This window comes from Topomyia yanbarensis, chromosome 3, assembly GCF_030247195.1.
Source record: "Topomyia yanbarensis strain Yona2022 chromosome 3, ASM3024719v1, whole genome shotgun sequence".
Lineage (NCBI taxonomy): Eukaryota > Metazoa > Arthropoda > Insecta > Diptera > Culicidae > Topomyia > Topomyia yanbarensis.
Window position 1 is genome coordinate 401,037,516 of NC_080672.1, and position 23,609 is coordinate 401,061,124.

At 36.8% G+C, this 23,609-nt stretch overlaps 2 protein-coding genes across 3 annotated transcripts in view; both read left to right on the forward strand.

Annotated features, from left to right (window-relative positions):
- LOC131694310 (putative uncharacterized protein DDB_G0271606) overlaps window positions 1–23,609 on the forward strand; it is a 356,903-nt gene that overhangs the window by 138,098 nt on the left and 195,196 nt on the right. The gene's annotated exons all lie outside the window — the stretch shown is intronic.
- Window positions 725–1,957, forward strand: LOC131694317 (uncharacterized). Its single transcript, XM_058982959.1, has 4 exons — window positions 725–1,164; window positions 1,227–1,318; window positions 1,377–1,524; window positions 1,600–1,957. The coding sequence occupies exons 1-4, from the start codon at window positions 1,035–1,037 to the stop codon at window positions 1,758–1,760; spliced, it is 531 nt and encodes a 176-aa protein (XP_058838942.1). The 5' UTR covers window positions 725–1,034; the 3' UTR covers window positions 1,761–1,957.

Consider the following 23,609-nt stretch of genomic DNA (forward strand, 5'->3'; position numbering starts at 1 on the left):
AAGATGTATCCTCCTACTACAAAACACCAATCAACGGCCATCGAAAAATTCAACTAAAACAAAATTAACCGGCCAAACAATAACCGATGCATTTTGTATCTCGAAACCAATTGCCAGTGCCATCAACAAAATAATAACAAAGGCGCCCAGCACCTCCAAACAGACAAGCAGATTCACTTCAAATTGCAGAGGACAACACTAAAAATATTTCACCGCCTAAAGAAATGGTTCAACGGACAGAAATAAATGCGGGGAACGAGACGGGGTGGAACTCTTAGAAGTAATCACCATAGAAACTGACACAAGGCAGAGTGGAAGGGAGGAAAGTGCAACGGGCAGCGCCGTGCAGTTTAGACACGACCAGAATCCAAGCTGTAGCAAACAGACCGACCACGCGCAACCAAGAGCACCCTTCCACATACACCAATAGTAACTAATATATAATTAAAGGGTAATTTGTGATTGCACATACTCATATCCGAACCTTTGAGCCCAACGTCGACCCAGAGCCGATCATGAGACTCTCGAGATCAATCTAGCCTGCAAAAGAAACCGCAAAAGAGGCTACTCTAAACGATCCCCGTTGCTTCTCCGGGAATTTCGACATTTGTAAACACTAACTAATGGCGATCTGTTAGCGATTGCTATTGTCGTTGTCGAGTTTCCTAGGCAGCTGCCCAACCCAGTGTGATTTGAACTGTAGATCACTGATAACACTGGGCCTTATTCATAGCACTTCTTATCGCAGTAATGTTGCTACGCGTCGTTTTCAATTCCTCTCGGCCAACGGTGCATTGCGTATTATAAACAGTTTTGACATGCCAATCAAATTCGTTTTCAAGATCACTAGCACCGCTGACTAAGCGAGACTGACTAGCTTGCATTGGGTCATATTTAGTAGCAGGCGCTTATGTGGTGGTTGTGTTGTGTTTTCACACATTCAGTTTGCTGATCTGCTGCAAAGAGCCGAGAACTTTACCGAGAAGCTGGCCGATTAATTGCAGTTATCCGGTGATCAACGTTGTTTGTGCAAAATGGAACGCTACTTGCGGTTTTATATCAAGTTTCATGGTTACGTGTTGGCGATTGGGACAATTCTGGGATCGATTCTGATGACAGTCCTTCTCTACGCTAGCACCGATTTCGTTTACCCATTGGAGAATTGTAAGTATTGTGTTCTGTTGTTTACATGAAAAAATTAATCTCCTCATCGGATCGCGTTTCAGTTTATGATTATCGGTTCATGGGAAGCGCGGCACTCGTTTTCGGGGCACTTTGGTTAGGGATTGGTATTGCGCTGTTCTATGGAATATTCAAGGTATTTATCAAACCAGTTTGAATTACTCGTACAATACAGTAGCAACACCGATTTACAGGAAGTAAAAGTATGCCTGTACCCATTCGCTGCCATGTACATGCTGGATCTGTTCTTCTTGTTTATTCGTGATATTGTTTTGATTTGGCACAACGAAAGGTGGTACAAAATAGCACTCCTGAACCCGGTTACAGCGGTTGTCGTCTTATGTTAGTATCTCTTCGGAATGTCGATTCAAGTAGAATGAAACTTATCACAGACAACTAACTATTTCACCGTTTCAGACCTTACCCTGCACATCATGCTAAGCATGGTTGCCCTTGGCAAGCTTTTCGAGCACGATCCTCTCACACCGTCTGGATCGAACTTTGTCCGTTTCAAAACCGACGACCAGCTACCGGTTCAGTTGCGGGAGGAGGACGACGCTTCGCTCGTGGTCGAGTGACATGGGAAAAAATGACACATACTGTGTTAGTGGAAATCCGAATCCGAAAAGTGAACTGCAAAAACGTTGATTGATTTATGTGATAACTGAATTTCAGAAATAATATGTATGTGTTTGCCCAAAGAATGACATACAGCCACTATCAGTTTGTGAATAGAAAGTTTTCGTTTCAGCAAAACGAGTTTTAAACATTTCAATTATTTCGTTTTCAATTATTTCTGTGTCCTAATCACAGTGTTCCTAGATTCGTTATTCAAAACCCAGTGGCGCTAGTAATGAAACAGTAAATGTAGAAGTTCTACCGTCTCTGCAGTAGCAATCACTAGAAACATAGTTGCATCGACTTTTCGAAATTTCGAATAGAAGGAAGTTGCTTCCATACATATTCATCAGCATCAGCCACACTCCATAATTCATACCGAAAGCTGACAACGTGGTTTGCCTTTGTTTGACAACAGTTTCTAAATCAACTTTGCCAACTAACAAGTTTTTCAATAGCGCCTCTCTCCAACCCACGTCCCCTATAACTTCGCTCCGCTATCAGTGCTATGTTTTCCCACTTCTTCCCTACGACGCTTCACTAAATCGACAACGTTTGGTCTTCTTGGTGCGGTTCCCGGTGCGTCGGTGTCGGCGACATGCTACAGACGGGCAAAGTTCTGGTTTCAAAGTATAAAATTAGAGTAAACATTGCGAAGCACGTAGAAAGCGGCAACGCATGGCTCGTGGATAAATCTGTATCCTTACACGCTCGGGCGCGTGGTTTTCTGTTTGCGAACTTGTGACATTTCTTCGTAAACAATGTGTGCAAACGAACTTTTCTCGTTTGCGAACCGCAGTTAAAATGCGAAAGAGTTTCATGTCAGATTGAGAGAGCCCGTTCGAGGGAAAATACAAGCAGTCAGGTTTTTGGATGAAATTTTTAACTTTTCGCTGAATACTGCTCATCAATTCTTGCCCAGGTACAGTCACATTTATTCAATTTATACTTGAAAATTGTTCAAAAATATTCGATGGACTGAAATCGGAACAATTAGAAGTATTCATTGTTTTTTTAATAGCATGTGGCAATGCTCGGCCAGAACATCAAGGGACCTTCATTTGATTGAATGAATAGCAAAATTTTCTTTTGCCGCCAAGCCATCTTGTAAAGAGTTCTTGTAGAATTATTACCTTGCGAGCAAATTTATCTACCAAAAGTAATTTGATCTTACTCGAAGCATCTCCAGACCGTAGCTAGGATTTTGTTTCGGTAGGGGCTTATAAAATTATTGCATAGTCAAGGAATAAAATCAACGTGATTTGTACCATTTAATTGTTGTTTATCGCATTCATCGGCACAGAATTAATTGTTTCCTGTTTCAAACCCGTAGCCAGAATTTTTTCGGGGGGGGAGAGGGGTTGTTGCATAAATCTTTTCAATCTGATAACTTGAGATAGTCACTAAAATTGAATGAAATTTTGAAAAGATCTGAGTGAAAACAATTCCAAATCCTAGACAATAGAAACTAAAAATCCTAAAAACATGTTCTTTATCACAGTACATCGACAAATTGATGTTGATTTTGATTTTCATTGTTTATTTACGATTTTTTCTCGTTACAACAATTCACAATGTTTATGCGCCAACGGAATATGACAATCCTTAACCCATTCATGCCCATGTTGTTTGTGGATAACAACGTTTTTAAATAGCTATAACTTTTGACTGAGGCAAGATTGTCTCACAAAAACAAGTAAGGCTAATAGATGTGTCTATTGCCTTTCATTTGAGTATTAACAGTTACAACAATCAGCTCTATAAGTGATGTTATTGCAATTAGTCTGATTGGATTCCGATGCGGCAGTGTTGCCAGGGACAGTTTACGTTGATGACGGAAAATTATTTTTTCATATATCTGCTATCAGTCGCAATATTATTAAAAACTGATAAAACTTATCAATTTAGACTGTCTTTGGCTACGTTTTCCACACAAGTGGATTATTGTAAATATTCTAGGAGAATTGTATTGAGCATTGGAAGGTAAAAATTGAGCAGCTCCTAGCACTGCGGGGAAAGCATCTATCTTTATGAAAAAAGACTTTTCGTGTTTCTTAACCCCACTGCACAGTGGTTTAAAACGCGAAAAACGTGATCGTTTTGAATAACTTCGAAATGGTTAGTTATAGCGATTTACTATCTTCGGAAGAATTTATGACAATGAGACGCTCCATCTTTATAAGTCAAAAGTTTGATGATTAATCCTCCTATAAGTGAGATTCAAAATTTATTTCTCATATAATTAGAGATAGCGAATTGGTGTATTCTGCAAAGTTGTAGTAAATTCTTCTACAAGAAACTTTACTGAAGGTAGTAATAGTCTATCTTTAATAGTCTTTGAGATATAAAGCATTATTAGAGGAAATACCGAAAAAATCAATTTTTTCATTTTAACTTCTTTCCAAGATTTTTTGGAAGTTCAAAATGTTCTACAAAACTATCACAATTGATGAAATACAAAATTTCGGTGAAGGAAGCAACTTAATATGTTGAGCAGATTCTGAGATATTCACGATTTTTAGTCGAAAAATGGCCTACTTTGCACTCAAATAATTCATGAACGGGCAAAAACGGGCAAACTACTCTATATGTATTTGAAAGTACAAGAAAGATGCTGCAAGATTCTGTATGAATCACTTGTATCCGGTTGTATCCATGGCTCTGGTAGCTGTATTTAAAGAATATCATTTATTAGTCTAAAATATTGATACGAAACATATTCGGTAAAACTGTTGAGATACAGTTGTGGTACCTTCGGCAAAGTGTCGGGGAATATTCTTCTTAGAAACATTGCCGAAGACACCAGTTTGCCACCTTTACTAATTTCTTAGATATGGTGCAATATTTATGAAAAACCTACTAAAAGCGATTCATTCGGTAATCGTGCATGCTTTGATTACTTGTTTAGCATTGTCACTGTATAGCGTTACGTCAGTTGTTGTTTATTGGATCGAATGATTTGTATTTGCAGTAATCGCGATGGTGGACAATAAACAAATTTTTAAAAGGCTTTCTTTCATAATAATACAAATTCAACTGTCTGTGTTCAATTTAGTCGTTCATAGCAAACGTAAACGGTTTGCTTATATTAATGTTCCAAGCCCTGGTACTACATTCTATTGTGGAACTTGACCTTCTGTGTTGACAAACTTTGCAACCGATTTCAGAGCTAATACACAACCTACTTATACTTAAAATCGTTTCTTGTTATGATTCGACTATATGGCTCATAAGACAACGCATTACTCTCTGTACCACCGAACAATGCACTGTATCTAAAAACCAGTCAAGACAGAAAGCTGCTGTCTTCGACAATGTCTCTTGTGAGAACATTCCACATAGAATGCCGAACATAGTCCCACTCTTCAGTTCACCGAATATGTAACGCTATACAGTGACAATGCTAAACAAGTAATCAAAGCATGCGCGATTACCGAATGAATCGCTTTTAGTAGGCTTTCCATAAATATTGCACCATATCTAAGAAACTAGTAAAGGTGGCAAACTGGTGTCTTCGGCAATGTTTCTAAGAAGAATATTCCCCGACACTTTGCCGAAGGTACCACCACTGTATCTCAACAGTTTTACCGAATATGTTTCGTATCAATATTTTAGACTAATAAATGATATTCTTTAAATCCAGCTACCAGAGCCATGGATACAACCGGATACAAGTGATTCATACAGAATCTTGCAGCATCTTTCTTGTACTTTCAAATACATATAGAGTGGTTTGCCCGTTTTTGCCCGTTCATGAATTATTTGAGTGCAAAGTAGGCCATTTTTCGACTAAAAATCGTGGATATCTCAGAATCTGCTCAACATATTAAGTTGCTTCCTTCACCGAAATTTTGTATTTCATCAATTGTGATAGTTTTGTAGAACATTTTGAACTTCCAAAAAATCTTGGAAAGAAGTTAAAATGAAAAAATTGATTTTTTCGGTATTTCCTCTAATAATGCTTTATATCTCAAAGACTATTAAAGATAGACTATTACTACCTTCAGTAAAGTTTCTTGTAGAAGAATTTACTACAACTTTGCAGAATACACCAATTCGCTATCTCTAATTATATGAGAAATAAATTTTGAATCTCACTTATAGGAGGATTAATCATCAAACTTTTGACTTATAAAGATGGAGCGTCTCATTGTCATAAATTCTTCCGAAGATAGTAAATCGCTATAACTAACCATTTCGAAGTTATTCAAAACGATCACGTTTTTCGCGTTTTGGACCACTGTGCACTGTTTTCACGCAAAAATAGTTTTGAAACCCTACATGCACTAGAAAAAAGTCGGGCATGAAAGGGTTAACGGTGCTAGAAAATACTATGTTTTAAACGCTTAATCGCGATGAATAGAAAAATGTCCATAAAATGTTCGAACGAAGAGAATGTCGAAGCTTTCACTAAATCGTCTGATTTAGTAAGCGATTTGTAGATGTGCAGAAACGGTTCAATTTCTATTTTCTTGATCTGGCACCTTCAACCATTAGGAGTTCAACTATGGCATCAACAATTTTTGATATATTCTAATTAAATGAAACTATTTTCAAGGCCTTGGCCTAGCACATCAGAGCCCCAGCCAGGAAGGATTCTTGGTGATAAAGAGGTTCGCAATGTATACTTCAATGATTTAATCAACGAAAGGAAACTGTCCAGAATTTAATATATTAAAGAAAATTATCCTGAAATTGGTCACAAATCGAAAGAAAATCACCTAACACTGATTACGAATATCTTGTAATTCACGTAAAATTTGTTAACTGTAACAATGAATGAACTACTACACTATACTATAAATATATTTAAAATTATCGTTAAAGCGGACGAAGCATTGTTTTAGAGTGCTATGTCTGTTGGTCTGTGCTTCAAATAAAAGATATATCACTTACAGGTTGTTTGGCAGAAATCAGTTGATAGTTAAGAAAACTAGATACAACTTCATAATATCTCGAGTGCGCAAAAAATATCATCAGCAAAATTCTTATCAAATACTGCCACAAAACCTAGACTAATACTACGTTCACACTACGAGTTAAAAGGTGTTTTAACGCTATCTTGATGACATTTTTCTTGTTGCTAATTATTATAACGTGTTTTAACTCTGTAGTGTGAACATAGTATAAATTGATAAAGGACCAACATTTTCGAGCGGAAGGTATTATAGACCGTTTATGGTGGAATTCATTGATGACGACACAAGGATACCTGCTTATATCCCTATATCCCCATCCGTCGCTGCAGTGTGCTGGAAATGTCGAATACGAACCAAGTACAAAAAGTTCGCGAAATGGGCTTCACAGATAAAAGGTGCAGCGTTTTGCACAATTTTCAAGTTATTTGTGGTTGAAAACGTACGGCCATGAACCGCGTTGTTTGGAGACGACTTCTTGAGACAGTAAAGGACATCAGCACCTTAAACTTTAGGTTTGTATGGCAAGCAAGAATCGGCTGCGAAGCAATTGGAAAGAGTAATTCTGGTATTGCCCATCCTATGAATTTTAACACTAGCGCGTGAGATTTTTGACAGCTAGTTTTCCTCACTCACTAAACTCATGCAGAATTTTGACAACAAAATATGCCGTGTCATTTTTTATCGATTAGCATTGGAAATTTCAATTAAGATTAGTAGATTAGTTAAAGATAAGTAATATCTATGGTTGGTTTTATCATTGAACAACCCAAAACGGATGAAATCGTCTTCTTGCGGAATCGGCTTGGACCTTCAAACAGGCATTGCCACTCCACTTTCGTCGCATGTAAAAATCACTTCTCGTTTCTAAAAATGTTTCGCCAGCAGGCAACAACTGAGTGAATTGTTCGGCAGTATTTCTGGAGACCCACTTCCTTGCCGGAACTATGGCCCTTAAAATTCTGTACCGCAATAAGCAGCCAGCAACCAAGCAATCCTTCCGCAATTTTCTGAGAAAATCTGCTTTCACTTTGTTGGTGATCAACATTTTCTGCTTTGCTGATATCCATCCCGGTATCGGACAAGCTTAAGCTTTATACAATCATTTCAGATGACAATGAAGCAGCAGGAGAGTCGTCGTAACGCAAAAGATCACCCGAGAATAGTTGATTATATTTAAACACTCTTGACTCCAATTGATTATATTTAAACACTCTTGTTTACCGAGGCTGAAAACGGTTCCGCAATAACATAATATCACATATTTTATTTAGCCTTTTGTTATGAAATTTTGAAAAATATCTACCTAATCTAGCAGCAGCAAATTGCAAACACAAAACAAAAACAGATAGGGTACGAGTATACAGAACGCATATGTATATGTGTAGTGAGCGAAATGCACTGTGCAAATATTTTCAACGCAGGAGTCTTGTTAGGTGCAAAATGCGCAATATAGCACTGATCCCATGAGCCAATTGTCATAGCTTCGAGACGTGAACAGGTAGGATTATAAGAAGGAGGAGAATCATAGAACTTGTCCTGGAATTGTTCTGTATATATGCAGCACCTCCATACGATGTTGGATTTCTATATCTACCAACAATAGAAAATGTCAATTATGAAGTTTGTGTCCTAGCATGTACAACATTTTCATTTTTGCTGAGCATCCAGTCCGAAAATGAGCCGGAATTCTGGCTGGTTCTAGTTAGTATTCCGGCTCCAGTGACACTACTGATTCTAATTACACACCAATTTTTTGTATTTTGCTTCAGCAAAATATTTTGCTGAAACTTTTCAGCAAAACTAGATTTGCTAAGAGTTCAGCTTTGCAATTTTTGTTTCGCTGATTTTTAGTAAAGCCCATTATTTTGACGAAAATCAGCGAATCTAATGAATTTGATTGCTAAAACAATCAGTGAAAGAATATCAATTTTGCTGAGTTCAGGCAAATCAAACTGACAGTTCAGCGAATTTTGACAGTTTTGAAATGCTGTAATTTCAGCGAAATATTTTTTGCTGCAAGTATTGTTGATATTTCAGCAAGGCAAAATTCAGCAAAATTTTGCTGATATTCGGCAATCAAAATTTAGTGTGTAGAAATGGTTGTGTCACTCGAAACCGGAATACTAACTGGAACCAGCCATGTCTTATCTTCCGGCTGAATTTAGTTTGGATGCTACGAATATGGGTTATTACAAAAGATATTTTCGTAACCCTTGATTTTGTACTCAACGTGTCTTGTCAAAATCCAACAGTGTTCCTAGAATAATTTCGCTGTCAGTGTATGTTTTTCATTAAAGTGGTCCCTTAAAGGGGGGCGTCTGGTCTAGAGAGCAAAAATATCGACTTCTTTTTTATCAGCTTAATTGTTAGTATTGAATTTCTAGTATAGTCTCCCGCAACCTCGGTGACCACGTTGAACTTCTTTCGTTTTAAATAGTCATGCATGCCATGTCGCGTATTTGCTGTACCACATGCAGATTTCAATATATCGGCAACAATCTTCGAAAACATGACAGCGATAAAAAATACAGTGTAAACAATACACTCTAAACTGCTTCTACTCAAATGTTCAAGAGAAAATACCCAATGGGTTAATTTCAACAGTGTTTTTTTTCCGTGTTGCATTTTGATGTGGGACACCCCTTAGCGTTTTTCTCGAAACCGCGTTTTTCAAATTGGCGAAAACGACAGCTCAAAAACTAATCAACGAATCGACTTGAATTTTTTTCTCAGAATGCACAATAGTCTGTCGAACCACAGAAAACTGAATAAAAAATTTTCCCTATTATTTAGAAGAAATTTTGCAGTAAAATATGAGTTTTTTCGGTTTTCATAAAGCTATTTTCCGAAACTCGAACTTTTTTCTATTTTTTTTTTGGTTCAGTAACTAAGTAACCACAGGTCTAACTAGGAGTAATTACAGGTCGTTACAAATCTTATTGAATTTCCTATGTCCAATTTGATCAAGAGTTATCGTGTTTGCCGCGGCCCTCCTCGACGTGGAAATGGTTGGACGTCTACTTTTGGAACGCTCGTAAAATTTTGCGTGACTGAAAATATTTTTTTACGTGCACAATGAATGTGTAAGTAAATCTTAACATTACACAAAAGATCCAATGTTGCCTTGCCTTCACAATCGTAAAACGAAATAACTTTCGGTTTGAGCACGTAACACCAGACGCACTGAGTCTATTTTCAACCATCAAAGGCATCGGTCACGATATTCAGTGTGTTCCTGCTTTTGTCCGAGCCAGTGCAAAGCGAACGCAAAAACAGTTACTTGTGCGCATTGTCTGAAGAACAAAGGATACCGTTATTTTTATTCTTGCGTGATCTATCAAGATGACTGAGTCTCATCAACAAAACATAATTATTCGGCCTAACACAGTGGCCATTGACTTCAGGTCTTTTCGCATAAGACCAAGTATTCGTGATGTGGAACATCTGCTGAAGGTGAAAATGCAGCTTCGGTTTTCGGAAGTCATCTGCATACAGCTTAAGCACGTCCGGCATGCGGTGCTGATAACCTTCAACAAACTCGCCCAGGCGAAAAGATTCATTTCGCAGAACAACTTAACACACGTGCTTGTTTGTGACAACGCTGAAATCAAGATCCCTATATACATGGATAATGGGAATATTGAAGTTAAATTACATGATTTATCTCCACTTACTTGCAAAGTGGCAATTAAAATATTCATGTCGCATTTCGAAGCAATGGGATCCATTACGGAGGACGCATGGAGAAACTACTTCCCAAGTATTTCAAATGGTGTCTTTGTGGCGAGAATGCGGGTAGACCAACCCATTCCCTCCTACCTTACCCTGCAGTACAACACAGAAGGGGGTGATATCATTAAAAAGCGAACTCTGTGTACATATCAAGGACAAACTAATACGTGCCAGTTTTGTAAACAAACGGCACATTACGGACAACCCTGCCCAGAAACAGCTGAGGAAAGCTCATCTCCAGAAAGATATGCCAATACACAGGCTCCAATATCTTTAGGGGAGACTGAGGAGACTTGATCCCCGGGGAGACTTGATCCCATCATTGAAACTCAAAGGCGGATCAGAATACATTAATCGAATATACTAGAAAGTTGCGTAGTTTTATCTAAATATAAGTTTCTTTAACACAAAAAAATAAATTGGACATGTGTTACCGAATTTGTACCGATTTAAAGAAAAAAATCTAAGAAGAACTGAAGAAGATTTATTTTCCAAATTTTCAAACTTTTATACAATTGATAAAGTCACCCACTGCATATTATACTTTTGCATACAGAAATACAGGAGAATGTCAATTATATGAATACGCTATGATTGAGCTGATTTTTTTGTTCAACTATATTTGTACTAAAGTTTGCTAAAATAGATGCTATGGGTTCACTTGATCCCTTCAAATTCGTGGAGATTTGATCCCCTTCGCCATGCTTCATACACACTACTGAAATTAATTGAATTCAAACCAGAACAATTGAAGTCATTGTTGCCATAAAATAACAAAAAAAAAAACCGTCAAAAATGAACGTTTCATCATACAAAAACTTAACTGTAAATGTTTACTACAGCATACATAGCAACCATGCATCCCACATTTGACGTTCCTCAACCATAATAACGACAGCTTTCAAATAATTGCACAGAGATTTGGGGAATTCGTAATAAAAATTAGGTGAGAGATGGGTAATATGTAGTAACAAAAATAGTAACATCTAATCACAACAATTTAATCAATACCACAATACATTTATAACATTGAATGGAGTTAGGTACCTATTTTTGCCCTATTAGGAAGGGTACCACATAATTTCATTATTAATTTTATTATTTCAGCTTCTTTGCTTTGTTATTAGGAGCCATTTTTTTATTTCGATTATGGAGGTTTTAGCCTTAAGGTCATTCGCCTCTTATTAAGAGCCAATAGAATAACAAAATTGTCTTGAGAATGGTGAAAATCTTCTGTTTGAGCGCAGCAAAAACTCTAATCGAGTACCCCAATTATCGCAACACCATTTGAGCCAATGCTTTAAGCAAAGATGGCAAACGCTGTTCTAACCAAAAGCTTTAGATGGGTAGGATGATAATAGAAACAGGGTAAAAATAGGCTTATTACCATACATGCTCTTTTAAACACGTTTTCAACAAATAATCAAGTCTCCCCAAATTATGGATCAAGTCTCCACTAATCAAAGAATTTTCCATTTTTTTGTTGTTTTCCAAAAATGCTCATATCTCATGTCCAGTATAATATTTCCATGTAATTTTTTTATGATTATCAGTCAACCCTAGAAACAATATAAAACTACAAAAAATACATAGTTTTTTTGTCATTCCACGGAGTAGGATTGAAAAATAAAAAGGGGGATCAAGTCTCCTCAGTCTCCCCTACCTGAACCACAAACGGTTGCCAAATTTGTGGCTGCTGTTCAGGCAATAATGACAACTGCTAAAGCTGCGTCAAGTACTTCAAATTCAACAACTAATGCCACCAGTGAAGAAGCTACCACCAAGGATGGAGTGTTCACATTCGTGACCCGCAAGGGCAAGAAGCCAGGAAGAACATCTGATCGCGAGTATCATGGCAGTAATATAGATGATGATACGGACGTAAACAACAACGAGACAGACATGGATAACCCCGAAGTTGGCGAAAGAAGGCACAACTACCCGACGCAAAAAAGATCTCCGCTCGCAATAGCAAGTTGCGCGCACGGGATCTTGCAGGCTCAAAATAAAATTTATTGTTATTTTTATTTTTTACTTCTTGTAAATATATAAAAGACCCTTGGCTCCTCTAAGCTAACGCATTGAGCCGTGTCAAATAAACGAATTAAAAAAAACCAGACGCACTGGGAAGTATGCGTCCCACCTACTTCTCTTAAGTTTTTTATTGGAGTTCTAGTTAGTGTTGACATATAAATACGAATTCTTTTCTTTTAATCAACTCTTGGATATAAGAAATACAACTAGCACAAAAAATTATGTGAATTTGTTAATTATTTAATAATTATAATCAATAAAAAATCGAAAAGCTCGTTTATTACCATAAATTTGGCTGTGTCTGAACTAGAAGTCCTAGTGATCTAAAAATTTTTTGCAAGTATTTCAAACATTGAACTAAATAATAATGCAGAATCCAAATTGGGGTATTTATGCATCGGTGCATATCACCTAACTCAAATTAAGTCATATTTTTTGTGTTTCGGATTCTCCTCGTCAGTAGCTAACAGCTGACTGGGTTCGATTCCCAACATCGCACTAAGGGTTAGAGAATTTTCCAAAGAGATTTCTCTAACTCGAAAGGAGGTGAATGACCATATGGTTAAAACTTCTATAATCAAAATAAAAGAAAAAAAAATGTTTTATTTCTTTTTTATTTTATTCATCTTTCTATTCTATTCATTTTATTCAATCCATTCATTTAATTAATTCATCCATTTTATTAATTTTCTTCATTTCATTCATACGATTCATGTCATTAATTTTATTAATTTTGTTGGTTTTATTCATTTTATTTATTCTATTCAATTTATTACTTTAAATTTTTGGATAATTTTGTTATACTTTCCAGTTCCCCCCTTTTTTCAGTTTCTTCGTTTTATTCATTTTATTGATTCTGTTCAATCATTCCTTTTATAAATTTCATCCAATTTGTTAGTTTGAATTAATTATATGTATTCTATTAATTTTATAACTTTTTATATTGTCTAGTTTTTCACTCACTTAATTTGTATTGATCATTCTACTCATTTTATGAATTTGGTAACTTTTCATCAATTTTTAGCCAAGGAAAATTTCAAATATCATTTGTTTTATTAATTTTCTATAATTTATTCAGGTATTATTCTTGCATAACTCAAAACTGTGTTCATCCCACCTCCGCCACTATGGGGAGGCATGTGGCCAAAAATCGAAAATTGCATCCACTCCAATTCAAACCAATTCTATACTGAATGTTTATATATACTCTAGTTAAGAAATTCCCAGAGTATCTCGGAAATATATTTGACTTAACTGTGTATATGGGTGTCTAAAGATAATAATTTTGAAAAATAGAAAAATCACGCGCGTTTTTTCAACTGTTCGTATCTTTGCTGAATTTTGAATGAAACATATGTTCAAATATGCCATTTTAAAGCTAAGAATGCCAGCTTTGTGATTATATTATTGAAAATGCATATATATTGCATTGGTATGGAGTTATATGAAAAATAACGATTCAAAGTCCTAAAATATCCCCAAATTGGATCCGGGAAAAAAAGTCCCCCAATGTCCCCCGGAATTCTCGATGGGGGATGCAAGGATAATGCATCTTCTAACTTATAGCGAAGATTTTAGTTGCCCGAATTTGTCCTAAACTGAAAAAGTATCACTTGAAGTTTTAAAGGCAGTCTCAACTAGTCAATCAGAAAAGGATACTTCAGTACATGTTTCGGTTGAGTGCTTCATATTCCACAACGAAATGAGCGTGGACTACAATTTTTATTGAAAAGATAATTCATCTGACTACATTTTTACTATTCAACATTACTGTGTAGCAATAAATGGTACTGAGTTGTACTGGAATTTCCAACTTACCGTTAACACGATAAATGTAACCAAATATTGAAATTTAAGGATTCATTATACTATATCTCCGGAACAAGAGTTCCAAATGAAACAACAATTAATTGCAAACTATAAATATGAAGAAGATATATTGGCATAGCAATCAACTGAAAGAGCGACATTTCTTTTAAAGCTCATGGGTCATTTCAACATCGAAATAATCACTAAATAGCGTATGCACTTCAAACTACTTTCTATTTACTTCTATTTAATAAATAAATTGAAATATTTATGTCTCTTTTGCGACATGCATTCTCTCTCCGTTATTATTGGTTTGAGGGTTAGAAAGCACGTGTTATCTGAGTTTTTCCTTTTTGTCGCTTTTTGAGTTTTTTGTAGCACTTTTCCACAACTCCCAATTTGCTAAAAAAACTACTAACATTTTTTGTAAAAATAGTTGTAATAATAATTTTATCGAAAGGTCTTGTAGTTACCTGGAGAATGATGTGAAGAAGAACTGTGAAAATTTTGAAACGATTGGCCCAGTAGATTTTGAGTTATGATGCACACCGCATTTTTTCGAGGTGCCTTCGGAAATTCACTGTCACTTGAATAATGAAAATTTAAGAAAATATTGTTCGAATACTGCATCATTAAATGGAAAGTGATTGAATTGACTAAAACTCTCTGTGCCTCTTTTTTATTTGTTTGGAAAAAAATTGCCTTGAATACTTTACACAAACCCCCCCCCCTCTCCCCCTCCTCCTCCCCCATTAAGGCTTTTAAACCTGGATACGTCCATTATGAGTTTCGTTCATTATTAAGAACTCAAACAAGCTTTTCACGAAAGAATATGAGACAAAAAAAATTTGGCCACCTGTTTGTATGGAACCTTCCCATAGTGCTCCGGTTAGGTATCTACTTCTATACAAACTTCAAACTAATGAATGGTCCAACAGTGATATGTGTAATACCGCTACTCGGGGCAATTTTGTGGGATATCCCATATTCAACAAAATCGACATTTTGGATTTTAAACAGATTTGAAGTTGCCAACACGTAAAGAGCAGATACGAAATTACATCGTATCAAGCTTTCGGTACACGAGCAAAAGCCGTTCCTGTAATCTTCACTATTCATCGAGCCCATTGTGAAGAACGATGAGCTTTTGATGCCACATGAGCAGATCGCTTGCCATACCAACACCTTTTTACAGTTTTTCCTACACTGAATAATCTAACGTCATCTTGAACCTCCTGCCCTTGAAAGATATTATTAAATTGTGGATCTGGCTGATGTTAAATTTTTCAAAGGTCTTATTGTGCACTATAACAGATCATTTCAGTTCATTGACGAGTTTGTTGTCCAAAGATCATTTTTCGATGAAATCATCGTTTTTTGTGTTCTCGTTTCCTGTAGGTCTAGATGTTGTTTCTATTTTTAACATTTTGCACTCTCGCTATGCTAACAAACAATGGTTTTAGCTATACCGTGAACAGAAAGTGTCTTGTTTGATATCAAATAATTTAAAATTACATTTTCCTTCTTACGATCTACCGAATTTTTTGATAGTTGTGCGCACAGCATACTTTGAACACTTCGCCATCTACGAATTGGATGAGTAAATCGCCCATATTTACCAAATTACGTACTTAGCATGTTGCCAAAATACGCATTATTATTAGAACGATGAGTAGGACTTCATTATTTTTCGTCAAATTGTAGTACAGAAACAGCAACAAACAGGTGTCCACTTTATTAAATGAACAGTCAATTGATTAACATAGACGTTCAGGAACATACTTTATGTTTTCTTTATGTTGTTTTTGAAGCTAGCGTCAATCTGATGCTAGCTTAGTCCTGTCAGTAAGTTAGTGTCGAATTCTGATGAGACGAAATGAACACTCCATAACGAATTTAGATCCATTTAATGGAAATGTCGACATCTAATCCTTCCATGTAAGTATCGTTTGGGCAATGGAAAGTGAACTACGCTATGTTAAACTTTTATCTTCCTATTAGGTTAATGTATACCGCTCAAAGTGATTTTCGTTTTCGAACGCACAAACGACACATTACCGAACTTTTACTTCGATCAACAATTCTGCGTCCATTTACCACTGAGTAAAAAACTTTCTGTAGTTGAGCAGAACTTTTGGTTGAAATCAAATTGATTACTCCTCAAGCCCCAGACCCTGGACAGTCACCGAAGAGAACACCACCATGTTACTCGTTCATCTATTAACTCTACTTCTATTAATAGTGAAATGTTCCACTGAATTCACAATGGAGCAGTGTGATGACTCAAAGGGTGTTATTTCCACTCTTGAGTCCGTTAAGCAAGTCGAGCAACACATCCTGTCGGACGTAGACTGGCACGTGAATCAGGTCTACCATCTTATCGTGCATCTGAAGCCTGAACCTTGCCTTGAGGTGCAGTTCTGGAAGAACTCTTCGCATAGATTGACAGAAATTGTCTTCCATGCCGACTGCAATAGGACGGATTATTTCTATCTTCGTATACATTACGCTGAGCGACGGAAAAGCTGGATGGCTACGTTCCGATCTGGACAAGATCTGCTGGAATCAGTTTGCAACAAATTTGGGATTTGGCAAGGATACGATTTATTTTGGAAAAACAATACTATGAATACTCTCTGCTCCAGTAATGATGACCATATTGCGCTTGATAAACCGGAAGTATTGATACTAACTCATATTGTATACTACAATCCAGGCCGGGCGTTTAATGAGCTACGTAGAATGTATGAAGTGGTTAGTGTTGATGCAAAACCACTGCCAGTGATTTCAGATTGTACCAGTTTACGTCACGAAACTCTGATTCTCGGTAGCATTCATTGGTCGCTGTTGGCCCTCGAAACACCTAGATGCTATGGAAATCAGAAAGCCACGATAGCTTTGGCTTTCGGAGCTGTGCTCCTGCTAATGGTTTGGCTTTGTATCTGTTTCGTGAAGTAATCGAAAGTAGCTGAAGTCGAGCGTCAGTGATGCTTCTGAGAGATTTAATATACAGAAAATCTCTCAGAAGCATAAGTTTGAGCTGATCCACAGAGCTGGCAGCCCGGTCTACTATGATATATAAAACAAACGGAAATTAATTTAGAGTGCATTCGATGTTTTGTGTTGTCGAGTAATTCCACAGAGGGCCAATCGGTACTGGTCGATCATTACTAATTTGGCTGAAGCTGTTTACTTATGTTTGGGTGTTGTAACGACTGGATGCGAAAATTTAATCAGCTGCCATAAACATCTGTCCAATTCCAATTTATGTATTTATTACTACAATTTTCGATATCGAAGTGAAAACACATTTAGATAAATAAATAATAATTCTTAAAAATACATACCCTTCCCAAAGTATTTTTTGTCTAATAACCCTCCGGAAGTCGCGCAAATGGTCCTTTGAACGAGCAGCCACTGGTGCGCTAAGACGATTTCGCTAGGTTTTCAGAGCAACGTGCACTCAGTGCACTAGCACGACTTCCGGATGGTTAATGAAATTGATTAATTAGTTTTATTGAATTGAATTGTATCATCTATAGCTGGAGAGTAGGCCTTGCCTGGTTTTGACGTGAAAGTTCTGCCCGTGGAGAAATTATGCAAATAACTGATGGAGATTTTATATGAGTTAGACTTTCAGAGAAACATGATGCGTCAGTCTTTTATGTCAAATCAAGAAAATATTAGAATTAAAATTATAAAAAAGCCTTGTTTGATCTTTGAAGTATTAGCGACAAAACGGTATGACCGCAGTGTAAAAACATATTGAAACAGTTAATGGTCTAGTCTGAGGATTCTGTCGTTAGTATTTGATAGCATAGCCATTGTTTCTCTGATTCTGTTCGACACTGAGTGAGCCAAAGGGGACAGAGTAATTGGAATTATGAACCATGCTTCTTGTATTTTTTTCCTAGGCAACCATTGGTAATATTGAATCAAGGTATGTAAAGGTAAACGGCTGAGATACCTAACCTATTGATGATTAAACCCAAGTAAATAAAATTATGATGCATTATTTGTCACGTATTTGTCAATTCGTAGCACACGCTTTCGTGTAAAGAAATCGAAAGTTTGATTATAATACTAGTATGATAATGGTACATGTATTATAACTGAGCGGGGCTTGCCAACGAGAAGATAACCTCGGAATGTACCGCTGTACCTCTGTCATTCTGAAATGGGACATTAGAAAAATCGGTAGAGCTAATACCTACTAAATCCCGAGATTGTTTTTTGCATGGGGTGATTGAACCATATGCATTTTTTTATAATACCAATGCCGGCCAGTGGGATTTCATGCCCAACTTTTGTCTAGCGTGGATAGGGTTCCAAAACTATTTTTACTTGAAATCGGTGGGGTCAAGAAACACGAAAAGCCTATTTTCATAAAGATAGGTGCTTCTCTCGCAGTGCTAGCTGCCAAATTTTTACTTTCCTATGCTCAATACAATGCTCCAAGAATATTTACAATAGTCCAATTGCGTGGAAAATGTAACCAAAGGCCAAGAATTTGGTTACGTTTTCCAAGAATTTAGACTAATTGATAAGTTTTATCAGTTTTCAATAATATTGCAACATAACGAAGATATATGACAAATTCATTTTACGTCATCAACGTAAGCTATCCCTGGCAGCACTGCTCCATCGGAATCCAATCAAACTAATTGCAATAACTTCAGTTCTAGAGCTGATCCGTGTAACTGTTAATACTCAAATGAAAGGCAATAGTCACATTTATTAGCCTTACATGTTTTCGTGAGCAAATCTTGCCTCAATCAAAAGGTATAGCTATCTAAAAAAGTTGTTGTCCACAAACAACATGGGCATGAATGGGTTAACAACGAAGCAAAGCTGGTAATGTCAATTTTTACGCATTCCATTGATTGTAGGGCGAGAAATTAACGAATTAGTGAGGTTCCTTGCTTAGTATGGTGACAATAGGCTCTTCACCCTATCTAAATGTTATTGTGCACTATAACAGATCATTTCAGTTCATTGACGAGTTTGTTGTCCAAAGATCATTTTTCGATGAAATCATCGTTTTTTGTGTTCTCGTTTCCTGTAGGTCTAGATGTTGTTTCTATTTTTAACATTTTGCACTCTCGCTATGCTAACAAACAATGGTTTTAGCTATACCGTGAACAGAAAGTGTCTTGTTTGATATCAAATAATTTAAAATTACATTTTCCTTCTTACGATCTACCGAATTTTTTGATAGTTGTGCGCACAGCATACTTTGAACACTTCGCCATCTACGAATTGGATGAGTAAATCGCCCATATTTACCAAATTACGTACTTAGCATGTTGCCAAAATACGCATTATTATTAGAACGATGAGTAGGACTTCATTATTTTTCGTCAAATTGTAGTACAGAAACAGCAACAAACAGGTGTCCACTTTATTAAATGAACAGTCAATTGATTAACATAGACGTTCAGGAACATACTTTATGTTTTCTTTATGTTGTTTTTGAAGCTAGCGTCAATCTGATGCTAGCTTAGTCCTGTCAGTAAGTTAGTGTCGAATTCTGATGAGACGAAATGAACACTCCATAACGAATTTAGATCCATTTAATGGAAATGTCGACATCTAATCCTTCCATGTAAGTATCGTTTGGGCAATGGAAAGTGAACTACGCTATGTTAAACTTTTATCTTCCTATTAGGTTAATGTATACCGCTCAAAGTGATTTTCGTTTTCGAACGCACAAACGACACATTACCGAACTTTTACTTCGATCAACAATTCTGCGTCCATTTACCACTGAGTAAAAAACTTTCTGTAGTTGAGCAGAACTTTTGGTTGAAATCAAATTGATTACTCCTCAAGCCCCAGACCCTGGACAGTCACCGAAGAGAACACCACCATGTTACTCGTTCATCTATTAACTCTACTTCTATTAATAGTGAAATGTTCCACTGAATTCACAATGGAGCAGTGTGATGACTCAAAGGGTGTTATTTCCACTCTTGAGTCCGTTAAGCAAGTCGAGCAACACATCCTGTCGGACGTAGACTGGCACGTGAATCAGGTCTACCATCTTATCGTGCATCTGAAGCCTGAACCTTGCCTTGAGGTGCAGTTCTGGAAGAACTCTTCGCATAGATTGACAGAAATTGTCTTCCATGCCGACTGCAATAGGACGGATTATTTCTATCTTCGTATACATTACGCTGAGCGACGGAAAAGCTGGATGGCTACGTTCCGATCTGGACAAGATCTGCTGGAATCAGTTTGCAACAAATTTGGGATTTGGCAAGGATACGATTTATTTTGGAAAAACAATACTATGAATACTCTCTGCTCCAGTAATGATGACCATATTGCGCTTGATAAACCGGAAGTATTGATACTAACTCATATTGTATACTACAATCCAGGCCGGGCGTTTAATGAGCTACGTAGAATGTATGAAGTGGTTAGTGTTGATGCAAAACCACTGCCAGTGATTTCAGATTGTACCAGTTTACGTCACGAAACTCTGATTCTCGGTAGCATTCATTGGTCGCTGTTGGCCCTCGAAACACCTAGATGCTATGGAAATCAGAAAGCCACGATAGCTTTGGCTTTCGGAGCTGTGCTCCTGCTAATGGTTTGGCTTTGTATCTGTTTCGTGAAGTAATCGAAAGTAGCTGAAGTCGAGCGTCAGTGATGCTTCTGAGAGATTTAATATACAGAAAATCTCTCAGAAGCATAAGTTTGAGCTGATCCACAGAGCTGGCAGCCCGGTCTACTATGATATATAAAACAAACGGAAATTAATTTAGAGTGCATTCGATGTTTTGTGTTGTCGAGTAATTCCACAGAGGGCCAATCGGTACTGGTCGATCATTACTAATTTGGCTGAAGCTGTTTACTTATGTTTGGGTGTTGTAACGACTGGATGCGAAAATTTAATCAGCTGCCATAAACATCTGTCCAATTCCAATTTATGTATTTATTACTACAATTTTCGATATCGAAGTGAAAACACATTTAGATAAATAAATAATAATTCTTAAAAATACATACCCTTCCCAAAGTATTTTTTGTCTAATAACCCTCCGGAAGTCGCGCAAATGGTCCTTTGAACGAGCAGCCACTGGTGCGCTAAGACGATTTCGCTAGGTTTTCAGAGCAACGTGCACTCAGTGCACTAGCACGACTTCCGGATGGTTAATGAAATTGATTAATTAGTTTTATTGAATTGAATTGTATCATCTATAGCTGGAGAGTAGGCCTTGCCTGGTTTTGACGTGAAAGTTCTGCCCGTGGAGAAATTATGCAAATAACTGATGGAGATTTTATATGAGTTAGACTTTCAGAGAAACATGATGCGTCAGTCTTTTATGTCAAATCAAGAAAATATTAGAATTAAAATTATAAAAAAGCCTTGTTTGATCTTTGAAGTATTAGCGACAAAACGGTATGACCGCAGTGTAAAAACATATTGAAACAGTTAATGGTCTAGTCTGAGGATTCTGTCGTTAGTATTTGATAGCATAGCCATTGTTTCTCTGATTCTGTTCGACACTGAGTGAGCCAAAGGGGACAGAGTAATTGGAATTATGAACCATGCTTCTTGTATTTTTTTCCTAGGCAACCATTGGTAATATTGAATCAAGGTATGTAAAGGTAAACGGCTGAGATACCTAACCTATTGATGATTAAACCCAAGTAAATAAAATTATGATGCATTATTTGTCACGTATTTGTCAATTCGTAGCACACGCTTTCGTGTAAAGAAATCGAAAGTTTGATTATAATACTAGTATGATAATGGTACATGTATTATAACTGAGCGGGGCTTGCCAACGAGAAGATAACCTCGGAATGTACCGCTGTACCTCTGTCATTCTGAAATGGGACATTAGAAAAATCGGTAGAGCTAATACCTACTAAATCCCGAGATTGTTTTTTGCATGGGGTGATTGAACCATATGCATTTTTTTATAATACCAATGCCGGCCAGTGGGATTTCATGCCCAACTTTTGTCTAGCGTGGATAGGGTTCCAAAACTATTTTTACTTGAAATCGGTGGGGTCAAGAAACACGAAAAGCCTATTTTCATAAAGATAGGTGCTTCTCTCGCAGTGCTAGCTGCCAAATTTTTACTTTCCTATGCTCAATACAATGCTCCAAGAATATTTACAATAGTCCAATTGCGTGGAAAATGTAACCAAAGGCCAAGAATTTGGTTACGTTTTCCAAGAATTTAGACTAATTGATAAGTTTTATCAGTTTTCAATAATATTGCAACATAACGAAGATATATGACAAATTCATTTTACGTCATCAACGTAAGCTATCCCTGGCAGCACTGCTCCATCGGAATCCAATCAAACTAATTGCAATAACTTCAGTTCTAGAGCTGATCCGTGTAACTGTTAATACTCAAATGAAAGGCAATAGTCACATTTATTAGCCTTACATGTTTTCGTGAGCAAATCTTGCCTCAATCAAAAGGTATAGCTATCTAAAAAAGTTGTTGTCCACAAACAACATGGGCATGAATGGGTTAACAACGAAGCAAAGCTGGTAATGTCAATTTTTACGCATTCCATTGATTGTAGGGCGAGAAATTAACGAATTAGTGAGGTTCCTTGCTTAGTATGGTGACAATAGGCTCTTCACCCTATCTAAATGGTGCAAAACTAATTGAGATGAGTTTTAAATTGCTTGACATTGTTGGTTCTGATCACTAATTGCAAATCAAAGTCTCTGTCACCACTTCGATCTGAATAAATGGCTAAGTTCCGAAATTAGAGTCACACCTGTTTCGCATATATTGCTGAGTTCAATGGCGGATCTAGGGGGAGGATTCTGACGGTCCGGATCCCTCCCAAAAAATTTCAATTTGTTGGCAAATTTCAAATTTGTTTGAACTTTATATTAGTTTTAAACTCAAAATCTTTTCAAACCAAATATGACCCCTAATACTGATTTTCATTAAATGAGGTTTTACGAATTACGTTTTGTGCAGTGCTCATTTTAAAGTCGAAATTTTGAACCCCTCCCGAAATATTTTTTTCTGGATCCGCCCCTGGCTGAGTAAATTCTCACAATCTTAGTCTTAAATGGAGGGTATAGTATTCACAATTTTTGACAGATTTCCTGCATCTTCCAAATTTGAAATGATTGAGGCAATGTTTCAATTGGTTGCTATTGAATTCCATTCCGATCTGACTTTTTATTCCGGAGTTACAGGTTGGTTAGTACGGTACCTGTTCCATCATATAATTTACTTTTTGCTTCTTATATAGAAAGATTTTGCCATCACTCTGAAAATCAACCTAATCCAGACTATTTTTTTATTTGAATAGGTTTTCTGA